Genomic DNA, 17,017 nt, shown 5'->3' on the forward strand with positions numbered 1-17,017 from the left:
CCGCCACTGTACTGTCTTAAGCTACGTCGAGTGAACCCGACAGGAGCGGATCGAGTCGGCCTCGGGCCACCCGACTCGACATAGCTGTTACACGAACATCGTATACTGAAGTGTCGAGATTGTTGCAACAGTCTGTGTAGAGGTCAAATGCAAGACAACGCGTCTGGTTGGTCACGTATAGCCGCGAACCACCGACCCTATCAGTCCGCGTTTTATCATCATCATCATCATCATCATCATCATCATCATCATCATCATCATCATCATCATCATCATCATCATCATCATCATCATCATCATCATAATCATAATCTTTTTATGTCCACTGCAGGACGAAGGCCTCTCCCTTCGATGTCCAATTAACCCCGTCTTGCACGTCCGCGTTTACAGTCCGCGTTTACATGCGCGTAATTCGGTCGGGCTGGGCCGACCGATACATTGACCCTTCGGGCTGTCTGAGCCCGACTCGACGCTTGCTCAGCGCGACCACGTACGCGACAGACAAATCTTAGTCCGACAAGCGGGCTCGAGCGGATTTTCGTCGGGTTACCTGTGAACACCCTGCATGCGTGTGCTGTCTGTAGCCAGTAAAGCGCCGAATTTAGCCAGTGCTGGCAACTATCGTACTCTAAAGTAGAGTACGTTAGCCCCGACTGGGCCCAAAGTCGTTTGAAGTGCTAAGGAGACCACTGCACCAGCGGCAGTAACTCGCATTGTCGTCCATACAGTCAGCTGCCCCCAATGAAGGGAAGAAACTTCAACCAAACAAAGCCGAAACACCATTAAGCATCGCTGAAAAAAAAAAGTGTTTATTTCTGGCCATGGAGAGTGAATTTGTACCAAAAGAAACAAAATCGAGTAAAAGTTATTAGTATGGTAATTCATTTGCAGAGCTATACCCACAACTGAAAACTTTACAGCGTGTCATACAGTGCCTGGAATTCGAACAAAAGCCGAAATCTCATCACCAGCTCTCAAGCAGCTTTCACTGATCATGCTGTACGAAAAATACAGTGATCATACCCATCTATGCACTGATGGTTCAACCACCATAGACGGTTCAGCAGGTTCAGTGTTTTTTCCTGCGAAAGTCTCCACCTTGAAGTTCAAGACATCACACCAGACGACATCTACAGCTTCGTCGACAGCTACGAAGCGCTTGCTGCTCTTCGTAGCGCACTTCGCATAATTCGTGAGGAACCACCTAACAAATGGAGTTTTTTCAGTGACTCCAAGGCAGCGCTACATTGCTTGCTTTCCGCCTTACGCCGTGGACCCTACGAACAACTAGTCCTCGAAATCCGAGAGCTCCTTCATCGCTCGTCGAGCGAGGACACGACGTCACCTTTCAGTGGCTCCCTAGCCACTGTGCCGTAATGGGCAACGAATATGCCGATGAAGCTGCTCGATCTGCTCATGAAGTCGGTGCACAGGAACCAATCCCGCTGTCAAGAACAGATGCAGCAGCGAAACTTCTAGTGCTTGCAAACGATGCCAGACAATCGCTGTGGAACACACCTAGTTTGCAACACACACGTCTGTATCGACTAGACCCCCGTCTTCGACTTCGACCTCCACCTGGACTATCCCGACTCGAAACAACGGTACTTTGCCGATTGTGGCTTGAAGTCGCATTAACAAAGTCGTTTGCTTTCCGCATCGGATTCGAACCCGCGTACCCACGCGGGTTCGAATGTCACGGTTCGAATGTCACGGTCCCAAGGCGAACGTCGTAACCACTAAGCTATGCAGCCTTTTCTTTTTCTTTCATGGTATTTATTACACTAACATGTAATCCAATAAAACAGTCACTAATTGTGCATAGTCATAGAATGGCGGGTACAATGAGTCACACACAGAAAAACAGAAGAGGCACTGTTCCGCTTTAAAAGGGAGGCTTAGCTTAGGGATATCCTCCAAAGGAGCTTTACAGCATCGCTTGCAGAACATGTATTTATGCGAACCGTATGATTGCGTCCACAGCTGGCGCGTTCGCACGCGCTCGTGCCAATGCTCTGCGAGGTGAAGAGGGTTTGCGCGCTATGCTCGGGAGAGAGAGAAAGAAAATGAGAGCGAGAGAGAGAGAGAGAGAGCGAGAGAGACGCATTCAAAGAGTGGGTCTGCTGGAACGCATTGTCAGCATTGGAATTAACGCGGTGTCGGTGTTGCAAGCTGCGCTATGCAACGCGCAGTGACGGCCGTAAGTTCGCGAGAGAGAGAGAGAGAGAGAGAGATAGAGAGAGAAAGACACGCATTCACGGAGCAGGTCTGCTGGAACGCGTTGTCGGCATTGGAACTCAGGCGCAGCCAAGACCGAACCTAGGTACTATACCAAGTTCAACCTAGCTACACGAGTATAGGCCTAGCTACAACCACGTTTAACCAAGTTCAACCTAGCTGCAACCAAGCGACGCAATCAATCGGCCAGCTTCGCTGTGTGTCGAGCTTTGCGCGGCCTAGTGCAAGAAGAAGAACGTAAACTTTATTATCAAATCAATAAGATTTGAGTCCGGCGTACCTTTAGTGGGTCTGGGCACCCGCCCCGGACACGGTTCCGTGCCTAGTGCAAGCTTTCACCGTTTTCATTGTCCACTGCATCGTCTTAGAATTTACTCGCTTTAATATATTCACCAAAATTGTACATTTGCTAAATTTATTTACTTAGCACATATATAAAATCTGCCCAACTCTTGGCCAATCCCCGTGAGTGGGTATGCGCCAAAGACGATAAGATCATCATCATCATCATCATCATCATCATCATCATCATCATCATCATCATCATCATCGGCATCATCATCATCACCAACTACCCACCGTGGGTATATGTCAATACACAGAGGAAAGAAGAAGTGCCTCGCGCTAAGCCCAGAAAAAAGGAAAGGGTCAATTACCGCGCCTCGAAGAGCGAGAGAAAATTACCCCCGGTGTATCAGCGATGCGACGCGTTATGATCTAACAGCGGACCCACGGTCCGGGCTAAGGGGGTCCATCACGGGACGTCATATCGGTGCAACTCGCTTCACAAAGGTCAGTCTATCCGTTGTTTGCATACGATGAACTGGTGCATGGCGACCACACAGCACTGGCGTGACTGGGCCCACTACATTTGAAACAACCAGATAAAGCGAGTGATGCGAAGGCTAATGGAACCCAAACGCAGGCAGCAGAAGACACAGACCGGAGAATTTCAAATAGAAACAGCGAAATCGCTAAGTGATTGCAATTCAGGCGCAGGGACAAATTGACGTGCTTGATAAGAGAACTTCGACGCGCAAGGCCCAGTTTGTCGCAGGCGAAGACGAAATGCACTTTGTGTGTAATTAGTCAGAAGAAGAAATAAACTTTATTGAAAGGACCGGCAGTTTGGTTTTGGTGGCCTCAAGTGGCGGCAGAAAACTAGGCGGGGTGATGAAGTTAGGAAATTTGCAGGCGCAAAGGTGGAATCAGCTAGCGCAAGGATTGTTTGCCGCCGGCTTAGGAGCCCCGGTAAGTGGTGCGTGCCCTGCGATTGGCCGTTCGTTGTCACATGACACGTGCCACCGATTTGCGGCCAATATTTGCAAAGAGCCGTTATGCGAAAATTTGTCGTAAGAACTGACAATTTCCCAGCCGATCTTGACACTGGTCATATTATTAATGCGAGAGCATTATAATATGACCTTGAGGCGGATAATCCGGCGTTGAAGAGAACACGATGGTCCAAAAAGTCAAGATAGCCCAAGTGAGCCAATGTTAGGCGTAACGTTAAGAGACATTGTTTACTGTGAGGCGAGTCATCATCATCATCAGCCTATATTTATGTTCACTGCAGGACAAAGGCCTCTCCCATAGGCTGATGATAATAATGATAATACCTTATGCCTAGATAGTCGCGTCTTTCCTGCTGGCAGCGCGCATCCGTTTGTTGAATGCACGGAGCCATGAGCTTGTTCGTCAGTAAAATATAGTTTTCAACTGCGAACACTCTGAAGTGAGTTAGAGCTGGAACACATTGAGTATTCATGATTCGTGGTTATGAAAGCAACAAATTGTGGTTTCATGTTCATGAAACACATAAGGATGAGTGACGCTGAGCGCGGACATGGCTCGTTTAGCACCGATGTGCCGACTTACGCTTGAGAAGCTAAGTAATGAATGGACATTACGGATATCTATTTTGAAACAACGGGGTGGTGGCAGATGTCACCAAGCCTGTTAATTTTACCTTCCTTCTGTGCCTATTACCGCACTTAGTACCCACGTTTCCGGTTAAATAAAGTCATTGATCGCGAAATAATTTTATTACCCTAAAATATGCATTGTCCCCTGCTTCTGCGCCACCAATACTCCAGTCGTTTTCTACTATTCTCCACCTCAGATCCATTAAGCTTTCCTTTAATATCCCTAAATGCCATTGCTTCGGACAGTGATTGCTATCTCCTTATTGACCACGCTGACAAAACATTTTCTTTGTTTCCCGCGCTATCTCCACACGCTGCGCAAATAACATCGTATAGTCGGAATCTCTCCTCCCATTTTATCTCCCGTTTCGATAATTGATGATGATGATTTATTGGCATTCCCTTTGAATCAGGGCAGTGACAGACAGTCACCTAGCCTGCTTGAGTTAATCAGGTGTGCTACACGTTCTCTTCATTCTAGCATTTCTGTAAACGTCTCCTTAATCATTTTTTCTCTTCCTCAAAACTTATCCATCTACCTGGCACCGATACCTGTGCTTGCAACGGATCCGGTCGTTCCCTCCTCCCTAACAGCGCCTCCTAGGGGAAGAGCGGCGAAGCATACAACATGCCGGAGGAAGAGGAAGACGACGACAAAAAGTCCAAGGGCAAGAAAGACGACAAGAAGGCCGACAAAGGCAAGAAGGATGACAAGAAAGGAGACAAAGGCAAGGGAGGCAAGGATGCCAAAGCTAAGGGCTGGCAAGGACAAGGGAGGCAAGGACAAAGGTGACAAGGACGGCAAGGGAAAAGGAGGCAAAGACGGCAAGGACAAAGGAGGAAGCAAAGGAGGGAGCGTCAAAGCGACCAAGTCGGGCAGCGCTGAAGGGATCGCCAGCAAGGACAAGAAAGAAAAGGACCCCACCAATAAAGAGGCGATCATGAGTCCCATGCAGGAATGGGCAAAGGAACCCAAGCCGGGACCCGAGAAGGACAAGCCGGCGGAGAAAGGAGGAGAGAAACTGGTGGAGAAAGGAGGAGAGAAACTGGCGGAGAAAGGAGGAGAGAAACCGGTGGAAGGAGCCAAGGCGGGGGATAAGCAGCCCGACGACAAGGCAAAGTTGCCCGGGTCGCCCATATCTGCAAATGAGGCCGATAAAAAGAGCGGCGGCGCAACTCCGTCGGCTTCGAAGGAGAAAGCGGGCAAGTCCGAAGGCGCCGAGAAGGCCGAGAAGTCTTCCATCAAGAGCGCCACGTCCGTGGAGAAGACCAAGACGGAGACATCGAAGACCGAGACGAGCGACAAGTCGTCCGTGCCCTCCGACAGCAAGAGCGAAGTGTCCGAGGTGGCGCTCGAGCTCAAGAAGAAGTCGTCCGTCAAGGCCCCCAAGGGAGACGAGCAGGCGGCCTCGAGGACCGTGGTTCGATCGCTGACGGCCCGGGGTCCGGCGTACGCCGAGCACTACTACGACGATGAGACGGACGACGACGGGAGCCGGAACTACATCGAGATCCAGATGTTCGGCCGTCGGCACTCGGGCGGCCACGTCGACCAGGCGTCGCAGGGGGGCCAGGCCTGGAACCAGTGCTACTACGACACGGTGCAGCAGCCGTTCTACGGAGCTCCCGCCACCCAGAGGGCGACCGTCTCGTACGCCGGCTACGGCTCCGACGAGGGACAAGTGCAGGCCGGCAGCCGATGGACGTCGAACCAGCAGTTCTTCTCCGGTCCCGATCCCGGAGGCTACAGCGAGCAACACGCCAACTACGGCGACCTCACCGTGTCCGTGTGGCAGGCGCCTCCTCAGCAGCAGCAGAGCGACTTCTGCCGCGACGTGGCGATCGTGCCACAGACGGCTCATTACACTTCGTCCAGGGAACTCAGAGGAGCTGCTCGCCTGGACGCGGCAAGGAATGCGATGATCGCGCAGAAGCTCAAGGAAATGCAGCAGGGTTTGGCGCAGCCACTGCCGGACGACGCGGTGACTACGGAGCGCGTCATTTACGAAGTGACGCGCGGTCAACCGGGTACGCCGGAGTCGCCGGGAGCGCCGCCGTACCGACCTTCCAGCGGACCACTCGACTTGCGTGGTAGCCAAGGAGCAAGCCAGTTCTATGGTGCGCCCAGCGTCAGCCAGGCTGTTGTTCGAGTAAGCTATGTTTCTGTCTTTCGGTACCTTTGTTAGATGCGATCGCGGCACCAAACGACTCGTCAGGATATACGGGCACGAGGAAGCGCAAGAAGCGAGAAATTAGGCGACGTCAGGTAACAGGCTCCAAGCCCTGCCTCACGATACAGAAGTGTGGTCGTCGTGTTGCTCCTTTATTTGACCTTGAGAGCCTGGCCCTATACGCAGAGATGACCTTTTTTTCTCAGGATGCACGTACACGTCACGGTCTCCCCAGGCCTGAGTTACGGACGTTGGCGTGCGCAGAGGCACTAATAGAAGCTTCGGAAAACTGGCGTGAGAATGTGAGACTTTCATGAAGAAGAAACGTTAGCTCGAGGTCTAAAACTGTGATCTATGTTATTTAAACACACGTTTGCACAAGACAGAAATGACTGCATTAAGCAACCACTGAACAGAGTTGAAATAAATTTGGGGCGTTTGGAATAAAATATCAAGTTGTGCAGGGCAGTCATGTTGCTTAGAAAGCAAAATAGTTAGAAAATTCCTAACATTAGTATATTATAAAGAATTGAAAGACCATGTTAAAAGCTTCGTAACAAAAACAAAGGTGCCTCTATTTGAGCGCATAAATTGAAAAGCATATGACTTTTGAGAACCTAAGTGAAGTTATAACACTGTTATCCTGAGTATCAAAAGGATTTTTCGGTAATTATTGATGTATTTCGGTCGCGATATACAGCATATCAATTTTATGCTCATTAAAGCGTAATAAGAGAGGGGGTTTACAAAACTGTCTGTTTTTATTGTGGCATTAGTCTCGTAAACTTAACATTCCGGTGCAAAGGCGTATTGTTATTTTCGCTAATTTCTGTGGGAAAGTTGAAAGCCTAAACAGATAGTCGGCCCCCAAGAGTTACAAGAATGTGTTGCTTTTTAATGCAAATTAATTTGTTCAAGTAAGTTCACTGGCGGTGCTGTGAGAGCCCATCTTCGTTCCACGTGCATTAAACATGAAAAGGGGCGAGCCTTCTTGGCATGTACACATTAGTAATAAGCATAGACGCAAAAAAAGAGAGCCTGTTCTTTTAACACGATAGCATTATGAACAGGATAAAAAAAGACAGATGATACTTGAGGCGCTGCTTTCATGGTACCGTTCTTTTTGCGTTCCTTTACTGCGTCAGTAAATAATGACAGTTCCGCTGCGTATTAGGGTGGTCAAAATAACCCGGAATCTCGCATCGTGGCGGGTTGGTATACTCGTTGAATTACTCTGGGGCTTTCAATCAATCAATCAATCAATCAATCAATCAATCAATCAATCAATCAATCAATCAATCAATCAATCAATCAATCAATCAATCAACCTACGCATCCACTGTTCTGACTGTGCAACTCTTCCAACTTTACGAGAGAGAGAGAGAGACAGAAGAGAGGGGAAAGGCAGGGAGGTTAACTAGATGGGAAGATCCGGTTTGCTACCCTACGCTGGGGAGAGAGGTGAGGGGGAGGTAAAGTGACAGGAAAGTGGAGATAGAGAAAGAAAGCAGCACAGATACACAATCACAGTCGGTGACTTTACGAAACATCCGTTATGCTTAGAGGGACTGAAAGCTTAGCAAGATTGACCGCTTGGCGCTGCCTTCCCTTGAGCATGCGAAGAAGACATTTACCTCCACTGTGCCGCCTTTCATTTGAGGGACGGTGTTTGTGTGCTTTGTAATGTCTTTTTCGTTCCTTAGAGTGTCTGTGTTTGCACGCCTGCCTTTCAGCGCTATGAGTCATGTTTCCGTGCGTACGAGGCGGCCGGGCTTCTAAAGTAAAGCTGTCTAACCAGCTTTCTTGCCTTGTCTCTCGCAAAAGTGTTTCAGCCCGGCAATGAACCATTCTTCATCGAACAATAGCATGACACACTATACCGTGTGCCCCGGCTTACGTTAGCCAAGCTGTTCAGCCAAAGAAAAAAAAAAGCGGTGCACGATACATTTATAAAACCTATGGTGCTCGGTTGTCAGCGGGGGTCGGACGACCGAACAGCGTAGGCCTTAAAATTGTATGTTGCACCGTGTTTTTATAGCGATAACTATTACATGGACACTCCAAGCGTATTTCTGTCGTCGCCATCGCCGTCATGTTCAGGTTAAAGTCCAAACATGATAACATCATCGCAGCGCGCTGCACGCTGTACGTGCGAGTAAAAGCGTCTGAGGGTCAGCCGACGATCGCGGAATCTCGCGCACGCGAGAGAGAGAAAGCGCGCCGTCTTCTGTCGCGCGCGAGTCACGGGGTGGGGGAGGTGAGGAACGGGGGGGGGGGGGGGGGGGGGGCGTTCTACTCAGGCGGCTGCTGCCTACGGCGCTGCTTACGTCTGCTGCATCTGCGACATGGACCAAGTGCGCGTCCGCGCGGGCCTCATCTTCAAAGCGATATGCGATGAGGACCAAGTACGCCCAGCGCCGGTACCTTCGTATGCCGGTAGCTTCGTATGCGCTGTGCTTTCGACGCTTAGTTCGCGTTGAAGTTCGGTTGCTGCTGCTGCTGCTGCTGCTGCTGCTGCTGCTGCTGCTGCTGTGCTTCCTGACTGCAGCTTTTCGACAGCGAGTTTCCGCGGTCATCGAGTGAGATGTGTTCAAGTTTACCTGTGCGCGCATGACACCGTGCTTGCTAAATTAGTAAGTGAATGTTTGCAAGTTTACACGGCCGATAAGACCAATATCCTTACTTCGTATAGCTGTCCACTAATTTGCTATCGCAATCGATGCTTTGCCTTTCGGGCTAAACTGCGACATTTAAAATCTTTTAAAGCTTTCTCTGCCTCTTCCTTTGACTTTTCCACTACTGCTGCTGCTGTCTTGCACGCCGCGTCGGGAGATGGTTAAGTGCGTGCATATGCATGGCAGGAGCGTGGCAGAGACGAAAGGCGACGCGAGAAACTCGTTTGGAGCTTCCCATGGACGGTCGTCACAATGCCCTCTGGATCTCCCTGGGCGTCGGCGTAATACCACCTTGAGAGCTGTAATTATCCGTGAGCCACCGGAAAAGCATAGCAGAAACTGCCGCGCTTACCTTTCTATAAACGTGCAACAGCCCAGACGGGAGATAGATAGAATGGTAGAGCAGGAGGTAGGGAGAGGAGGCATAGAATAGGCAGAACCAACGCAGCCACGAATAACGAGTGAATAACAGCCTTACCACTCTTCGCTCTCAGTTCCCATACATGAGGGGAGGGAGGGAGAGAGAAAGGGTGACGTGAGAAGGTGAGGGAACGCTACTAATATACGCGACAGCGGTTGCGGAAAAACTGGATAAATTCACGTTCGAGGTATACGGTGCCGTACGTTTTTGCTGTTTGCGAAAATTAAAAACCATGCAAGTTTGTCAAGCTGGAAACTGACACACGGCGTGCAGACGCAAAGCCGCATGGGGGCAAAAACCCAGGAGGTCAAAACCCCAATGGTATGGTATGGTATGGTAAAACTTCAATGGTCCTTCGGATCGCGCGTCAGCAAGTAGCGGGCCGCTCCCACGTTAGGGGGGTCCAAATTAATCCGTAGTCCGCCACTATACGGCGTACCTCATAATCCGATTGTGGTTTTTGGCACAGTATCATAATTCAATTACAGTTTAACACTTCTGCCACGACGCGATGTGCCGCGTAACGCGACAATGATAACCTTCTCTCGGAGGTTTTGAACAACGGCCCACAACAACGCCTCAAGCGAACACGTCTCGCTGTTTGTTCTGTGTACTACTCAGACAAACAGCAGTATTGCACGCAAGGTAACGTTTAACAGCAACACACCCCTCTCGTATTCTACTAAACGCTGACGAAATTAAACACGGGCCGTCAAGACCACCGCTAATTACCGCGCAAACAGCACAGAAAGCTTCGCTGACGTCGAATCCCGCAGTGCGTTGCATAATAATTTTTCTGCGTTGAACAGCCCGGCTTAACGTTAGCTGGGACGCCCTATAGACACGCATTCACCCGGCATACATTCTCGCCGCCTACGAAACGCAGCGCGAGATGCGGCAGTCGAGCGCCACGCGCCTCCAGACCGCGAGTCCCGGATTACAAGTGCGCGCCAACAGCAACCACGGGATGATCTGCAACGTGGCCCCTGGTCCGAGCGCGATGCACGGAAGTTCCCACAGCTTCCGCGGTCCAGCTGCGGCTCAACCCGTGTCTCTCAGAGTGAGCAAGAGCGTCGGTGGCGTGCAGCCCCTGCAGCCCCAGGCGGCGGACATCATCAAGCAGCAGGCGAGCATCATCGAACGCCAGTCGAACATCATCAAGCAGCAGTCGAGCATCATCGACCAGCAGCTGAACCTGGTGGACGCGGCGCTCAGAGGGGGTACGTCCGCGGGCTGCGGCCAGCAGCGGGAGGCGTACCACGTGACGCAGGAGTTCCCCGTGCCCGCGCTGCTGCCGGGCGCGCAGGCGGACGGCGCGTACGACAACGAGATGGTCGTCAGCGCCGAGTTCGTCGAGACGAATCGAAGTCAGTGTGCAGGCGTTTCGCGTTTCTTTCAACCCGTCTCGGTCTAACCCCCTTTTTGCAAAGCGTTCTCCAGCGAACGTGACACTTATCGTGATTATTATCAATTTCTAATGGCGGCTTCTCTGAAATGAGGAGGCGTCAAGTAGTCCCCTATAGCATCGCTTGAGCTGATAATCATCGTCATCAGCCTATTTCTTTTAATGTCTACTGCAGGACGAAGACCACTCACAGCGATCTCCAATTACTGTTGTGTTGCGTTAGCTAATTCCAACTTATGCGTGAAAATTTCCTAACTTCATGACAGCACCTAATTGTCTCCCATCCTCGACTGAGCTTCCCTACCCTTGAAACCTATTCTGTGTCTCTAATTGATCACCGGTTATCCGGCCTACGCCATTAGCCTACATCGACTGCCCAACTCAATTTTTATCCTTTTGAGCTGATTACTAAGACCTAGATCCGAGCTAGTTTGTACGGTAACGTCTTCTACTAGAACAGCGTATACAACTGGACATTTGAGTGGTAAAAACACACGCATTGCGCTAAAACTTGATCATGCTTTACGATTGGATAATTCTTTCTACAGAATTTTTAAAAATCGCCTCAGGTGGAGCAATAAAATTCCTGGAGCTGGATTACTCGACGAGGTTTACATTACTTCCACGAGATCAAATAATGAACAAAAGTAATCAAATTCGGTTTATAACTGAGTAAATTGCGGCACATATTGCAATTTACGAATTGAAGCGTGTGTGGGGAGCCCTTTGGAACTAACTCTCAGGAGGATCAATGCTTATGGCTGCCACTTTAGCAAGCTCTTCGGTGGAACACCGCTCACGCTGTTTAACCTATATTAATGCTAATGGAATTCTTGGCATACCTAGGCTAGTTTTAATGCCGTATATCTAGCCATCTAACTATCCCGCCTAAAGTATGTGCCGATCCGGGAGATAGTGCAATCTAAAGAAAAAAAAATGTGGGCAAATCCCGAAGGTAGTGATGCTTAGAAATGGGGGCCGTTCACGTGGGTATTCGTCACTGGCTGTGTGTCTTTCTTCAATGAACTTCCTCGACGCCAACTTGGGTCACTGCATATGTGCCACTTTGAATGGGCGTACTTCATGGCGGCGCCACCAGAGGGCACGAGGCGTCCAGAGAAAAGCGCGAGAGGGGAGTCTTTTCGGCTATCGCATATTTGGATAACATATTGGGAATTTCATTTTGTCCTGGAGTATCCGCTTGCCATATAATTTAGCCCTGTTTGCGAGAGCTTCGGTTCTAGCATTGGGGGGGGGGGGGGGGATTTCTTTTCAATTTTCAATTTCAAATTATTTTTCTTCTTTAGTGTTAGCCACTCGGCGAGACAGCAGCACCCAGCCAGCAGCACGATCAGAGAAAGACCGCGAGGGCTCGCAAAAAAAAAGGAAAAAAAAAGAGAAAAGGCTCTCAAAAAAGTTCGTACGAGAAAACGGCCGCTCTTGTAGAACATTGCACGCGTAATGTCGAAGGCGTGGGTTTGGACCCCACCTGCAGCGGCAAGTTGTCATTTCGTCCACCTTCCATTTTCCCCTTCTCTTAATATTTATACATTTCAATTAAGAGAACGGTAATCTCTCGTATATTTCCCCTGTCTTTATATCTGTTGAATTCATGTGGTCATATTAAGATAAAGGAAAAATCAAAATCGAGCACCTCAATTCCTCCTATCCTTCAAGCTCAGAAAAATGAGTTACGCTACATTTTTTTTCAGAGTGACTACACCCGGTGGCAACATGAGAACTCTGTACAAGAGCAGTAATACTTGCTGTTAGACTAGTCCGTTCGTACTGTATTACGGACCATAAGAACTACCGCCACTTTGCGCAAGTCGACATAAAAAGACATGGCGCTCAAGTTGTCCCTTCGTTCCCCTATTTTTATGTCGATTTTTGCGAAGTGGCCATAGTTCTTACGTTCCGTAATAAAATTATGTACACGCTCCACCAACAAAGCATCGCTGCACCAACCCACTGTGCCTCGGCGCTTCAAAACAGAATTCCAGACGCCATTATATATTAGAAATTCGCCTACGCGGTGAGGCCAGGAAAATGAGCGAGCGATAAAATTTGCCTACGGCATCTACGGGGTGTTTTCTTTAGAGCAGACAATTTTTTTTTTGGTAAAAGATGGCCTGTGGTAGAAAGTCTAATTGTAGTCCTTGAACTGCATTACTCGAAGTGGCGGACATTACTCGCACGATAAATCGAAATGCATAATCGCTGCTACTTAAGTTTTTGATTACTTACTTTATGGCACATATTGCAATTTATGAATTGTAGCCGGTGAGTTGCAAGGCGTATACACTTGGAGCGAATTCTAAGGATCGCATGGTTTTCGAGAAATTTATTCCAAGGGGATATGCCTTGCAAGCTCACCGGCTGCAATTCGTAAATTGCAATATGTACCGGGAAGTAATTATTTATAACAGTTCATTGTCAGTTTTTCTTAAAGTTAGCTCGAATATGCATTTTGATTTCTGCTGCGAGTGATGTCCGCCTTTTTGAGCAATCCAACAGCTCAATGACTAGAAATATGCTCTCTGTCACAGGCGAGTTTTAAATATTCTGTAAGGTCTAAAACACGCACGCACGCACGACGCACTCACGCACATATATCATCATCATAATAACCATCATCATCCTATATTTATGTCATCATCCTATTTTGAGGAACGTGAAAGAAAACTGGTTTCTTTCATGTTTAAAGAAAAGAAAAATATGAAAAGTGAAAAAACAAGACGTTCACGCACAGAGCTATGAGAAACCCGACGCATTCATTTCTTTAACACTGAAAAGAAAATAATTGTTACATTATTTCATCAGAAAAGGCCCATCAGAGCTTCCGGGTTCAATATCTAGGCACGATTTCATGTCAAGGCTTTGATTTCACGTCAAGCTGTCAAGACCGACATATGTATCAATCTGTGTCCGATTACCCAGTCTCCAATTACCCCTGTCTTGCGCTAGCTGATTCCAACTTGCGCCTGCAAATTTCCTAATTTGCTAACTTCATCACCCACCTAGTTTTCTGCCGTGTATATATACATGTATCCAGCGTACAAATTATCTGTGAGGGACAACAATCTGTTCTCGGAGGCTCTTTATTGCGATAACAAATACGTGGACGGCGGAGGCGCCTTCGCGCAATTGCCGTCGGCGTCGTCGTGCTGTTCAACTATATACGACGCATGCGCAGTAGCTTGGGAAGCGTTCTGGCTTCCGCTGCTGGCACGAGCGCTGTGCGCACACCCATTAGCGTTTCTACCACGGTGTAAGAAATGTACTACAGGTGTTGACACTCCGCCCAACGGCGCGACGGGCGGCGAGTGTCAACACCTATATTTCTACACCGTGGTCCCTACTGAGCAGCTATGTATACGGTCGAGACCAAACGTCTAGAGACTATGGCATCATAAAAAAAAATTCTTCTATAGCACAGCCGTGTAACGTGAAATTGTCTTAATGCATGACGCTGGTCCAACATACAAACGCAGGCAGTACCACTTCATTTCAGCCTTTATGCCTAGGCTGCGAAGAAAAAATTAATTTTTAGTGGCACCTTTGGTCCTCAAACGTTTGCTCTCGATTGTATATACCACACTGCAGTGCATATACATTGATCTGAGCGGGAAGGACGGCAAACGTCAAGCTAAATTTATGAACGAAAATGAAATGCAAGAGATACGTTCTTTTTTTTGTATGGTAGAAGGGTTATTTATTAATACAGCTCACAATATTTTTTAACGACCTTTAAATATGACCCTTGTGCACTCAGCGATGACTCTACATTGGTGGCTCGCAATCGGCGTAAAAAGTTGGCCCGCGTACATTGTCTTTTCTCGGCGACCGTTTTTTCGGCGGCTAGCCACTGTTGACAAGGTCTGTGTCTCCGTGATCGGAACCTTCCCGAATGTTGTCGCCGATTCTACAGCGAAATACACTTCTCTAATCAGATTGCGTGTGCTACACCACCAGTGGTGTACATTCTCGAACGAACGCGAGCACCAACCTAGAATTCACGATGAGTCATGTGTAAAGAGCCCCCAACGGACTTGACCTGTAGATCAGTATTCGACGACCAACGACTGTGCCAACGCCACCTATATAGCTCAAGGTCTGTGACGGCTTTATGACGTCATGCTACTATGCCCGAAATTTCCATTGCCAAGCCTGGGGTGACGAAAGCGGTGACGTCAAAATCACCGCGGCTTACTCGGGAGCGTCCCCATTAGATACTATGGCAGTCCGGCCAGGTAGCATGAGGTCATGGATCGGAGTGCACAGGCCTTGTGCACCTAACCTAACCTAACCTAACCTAACCTAACCTAACCTAACCTCCGGTGGCGTTGACTGTGCTCGCCGCCGTCGTTGTGTTTTGATTGTCACTTGTTTTTCTGCGCGCAAGTTCGCCCGTATAAAGCGTTAAATTCGCGGCTCACACTTTTGCTACTGTTTGTTTCTTTACCGCCACTACAGCGCGATAATATTGAATTTTTGTCGCTCTTGTTCCAGTGTCCAGGAACCCTTGGAACCGCCGCCAATGACACCGGTAGGAGCGCGGGGTTCCACGCACCTATAGCCGTCCCTGCACCGGTGTTGGCGCTTATAGGAACAAACGAAGCAGCCAGTTCACTCTCTCTCTCTCTCTCTCCACCAGCATGTTGCAGTCTCTTTATCACGTTCGAATAAAAATTCGCTTCATACAATGTCCTGGTGAGTCGGTGTACCTCTCAACCACAAGCTGAACGCCAGAATAGATCCGACGGCCGGTGAACGAGGAATCGCTTGGACGGACTAGAAAAAAAGTTTGCACCTTTAGGCGAGAAACGAGCATGACGCGAACTCTGAAGCAACAGTTAATGAGTGTCCTGCCGTAGACGCTAAGCAGTGGAGGTTTAAAGCGAAGCTTTCTTCTTCACTTTGAGTGAACGGCTGCTTGGTTGATAAGACTGGGCTGATCCCGGAGGCTGCGTACCAAATGTAGTGACTTTGGGGGCCGATCCTGAGGCCCGCGCACGATGCGTGCCCGCTCGAGGGCTTCAATGTGGTTTGTAACACGGGTCGGTTCTGGAGGCAGCGCAACGTCACCGAACGCACAGGCCTGATAGCATTAACCAGTAGACGCGATCGGTGTGCCCATCTTTATACCTCAGAAGGTCTACCGGTAAGCTATTGCTGACACTGACAGTCATTCTCCGATAATGTCTGCGCTTTTTGGAGCGCAGCTTTAATGGCCCGTTCCTAGAGCGAGCATCGACGTTGTGGCAAGGACTTGGCTTCAACCAACCCTTTAGAGCCCTTGACTGTCGCGTACTGCAGATCCCTCCTTCTTCTGCGGCATGCGAAAGAAACTGGTCCGAGTTTGTAAATGTGCTCACCAAGCTACGCAACAGGCTCACAGGGGATCGCGTGCAAAAATTAGTGTACGTGCACTCGAACCTCAATGTCCGGAAGACTTCGTCCGCTGCACAGCGAAGTGTTGACGCGTCAAGCGGAAATGAATCGGACACAGATTGATAAATATGTCGGTATTGACACCTTGATCTGAAATCAATGCGTTGACGTGAAATCACGCCTACATTTTGAACCCCGAAGCTCTGCTGGGCCTTTTATGATGCAATAATGTAACAATTATGTTCTTTTCAGTGTTAAAAAATATATGAGTCGGGTTTCACATAGCTCTGTGCGTAATCGTCTTTTTAAAAATTTTGTATTTTTCTGAAAATATTATGAAAGAAACCAGTTTTCTTCACGCCCCTCAAAATTTCACGAAATTTTGCTTCTCTAGTGAGGACACTGTAGAAACAACAGTCAATGAACCGATGGACATTCAGTAATTATGTCAAGTGATGTGCATATGTGCAATTGTAAAGCTGTAAGTAATCATCGTATGTAACAAGGCTAGCGTCATTAGACATTTAATCTTCACAAGCTGCGGTGTACGTTTCGCTTCGGCAAATTACCACGGTTCGTGAGTGCTCTTCTACTACCACACAACAGTGCTTCTCATTACTGTAGCGCTCAAATGGAGTTGTGGCTGCCATATCTTTCGTCTCCCACGCGATGACTTTATGGTCGTTAATTGACCACGCCATCTTATACACGTTTCTTGTAACCACCCGATTCTTGCCAAATCCCTCCTTTGCGGGTACGTGCCACTTAACTGTCGGTCGTCATTGTTG

At 48.7% G+C, this 17,017-nt stretch overlaps 1 protein-coding gene across 1 annotated transcript; it reads left to right on the forward strand.

Moving 5' to 3' along the window:
- Positions 1-4,906: 4,906 nt before the first annotated feature.
- Positions 4,907-15,472, forward strand: LOC119432390 (uncharacterized). Its single transcript, XM_049658372.1, has 3 exons — positions 4,907-6,313; positions 10,317-10,797; positions 15,348-15,472. The coding sequence occupies exons 1-3, from the start codon at positions 4,907-4,909 to the stop codon at positions 15,377-15,379; spliced, it is 1,920 nt and encodes a 639-aa protein (XP_049514329.1). The 3' UTR covers positions 15,380-15,472.
- The last annotated feature ends 1,545 nt before the right edge of the window (positions 15,473-17,017 follow it).

This window comes from Dermacentor silvarum, chromosome 11, assembly GCF_013339745.2.
Source record: "Dermacentor silvarum isolate Dsil-2018 chromosome 11, BIME_Dsil_1.4, whole genome shotgun sequence".
Lineage (NCBI taxonomy): Eukaryota > Metazoa > Arthropoda > Arachnida > Ixodida > Ixodidae > Dermacentor > Dermacentor silvarum.

What these genes read in the sequence shown, in the direction of transcription:
- LOC119432390 (XM_049658372.1), top strand. Translation starts at nt 4,907, where the DNA reads ATGCCAAAGCTAAGGGCTGGCAAGGACAAGGGAGGCAAGGACAAAGGT. An exon ending in TCAGCCAGGCTGTTGTTCGA is followed by an intron (nt 6,314 to 10,316) that starts GTAAGCTATGTT and finishes TACGAAACGCAG; the next exon opens with CGCGAGATGCGGCAGTCGAG. An exon ending in GTTCGTCGAGACGAATCGAA is followed by an intron (nt 10,798 to 15,347) that starts GTCAGTGTGCAG and finishes CTCTTGTTCCAG; the next exon opens with TGTCCAGGAACCCTTGGAAC.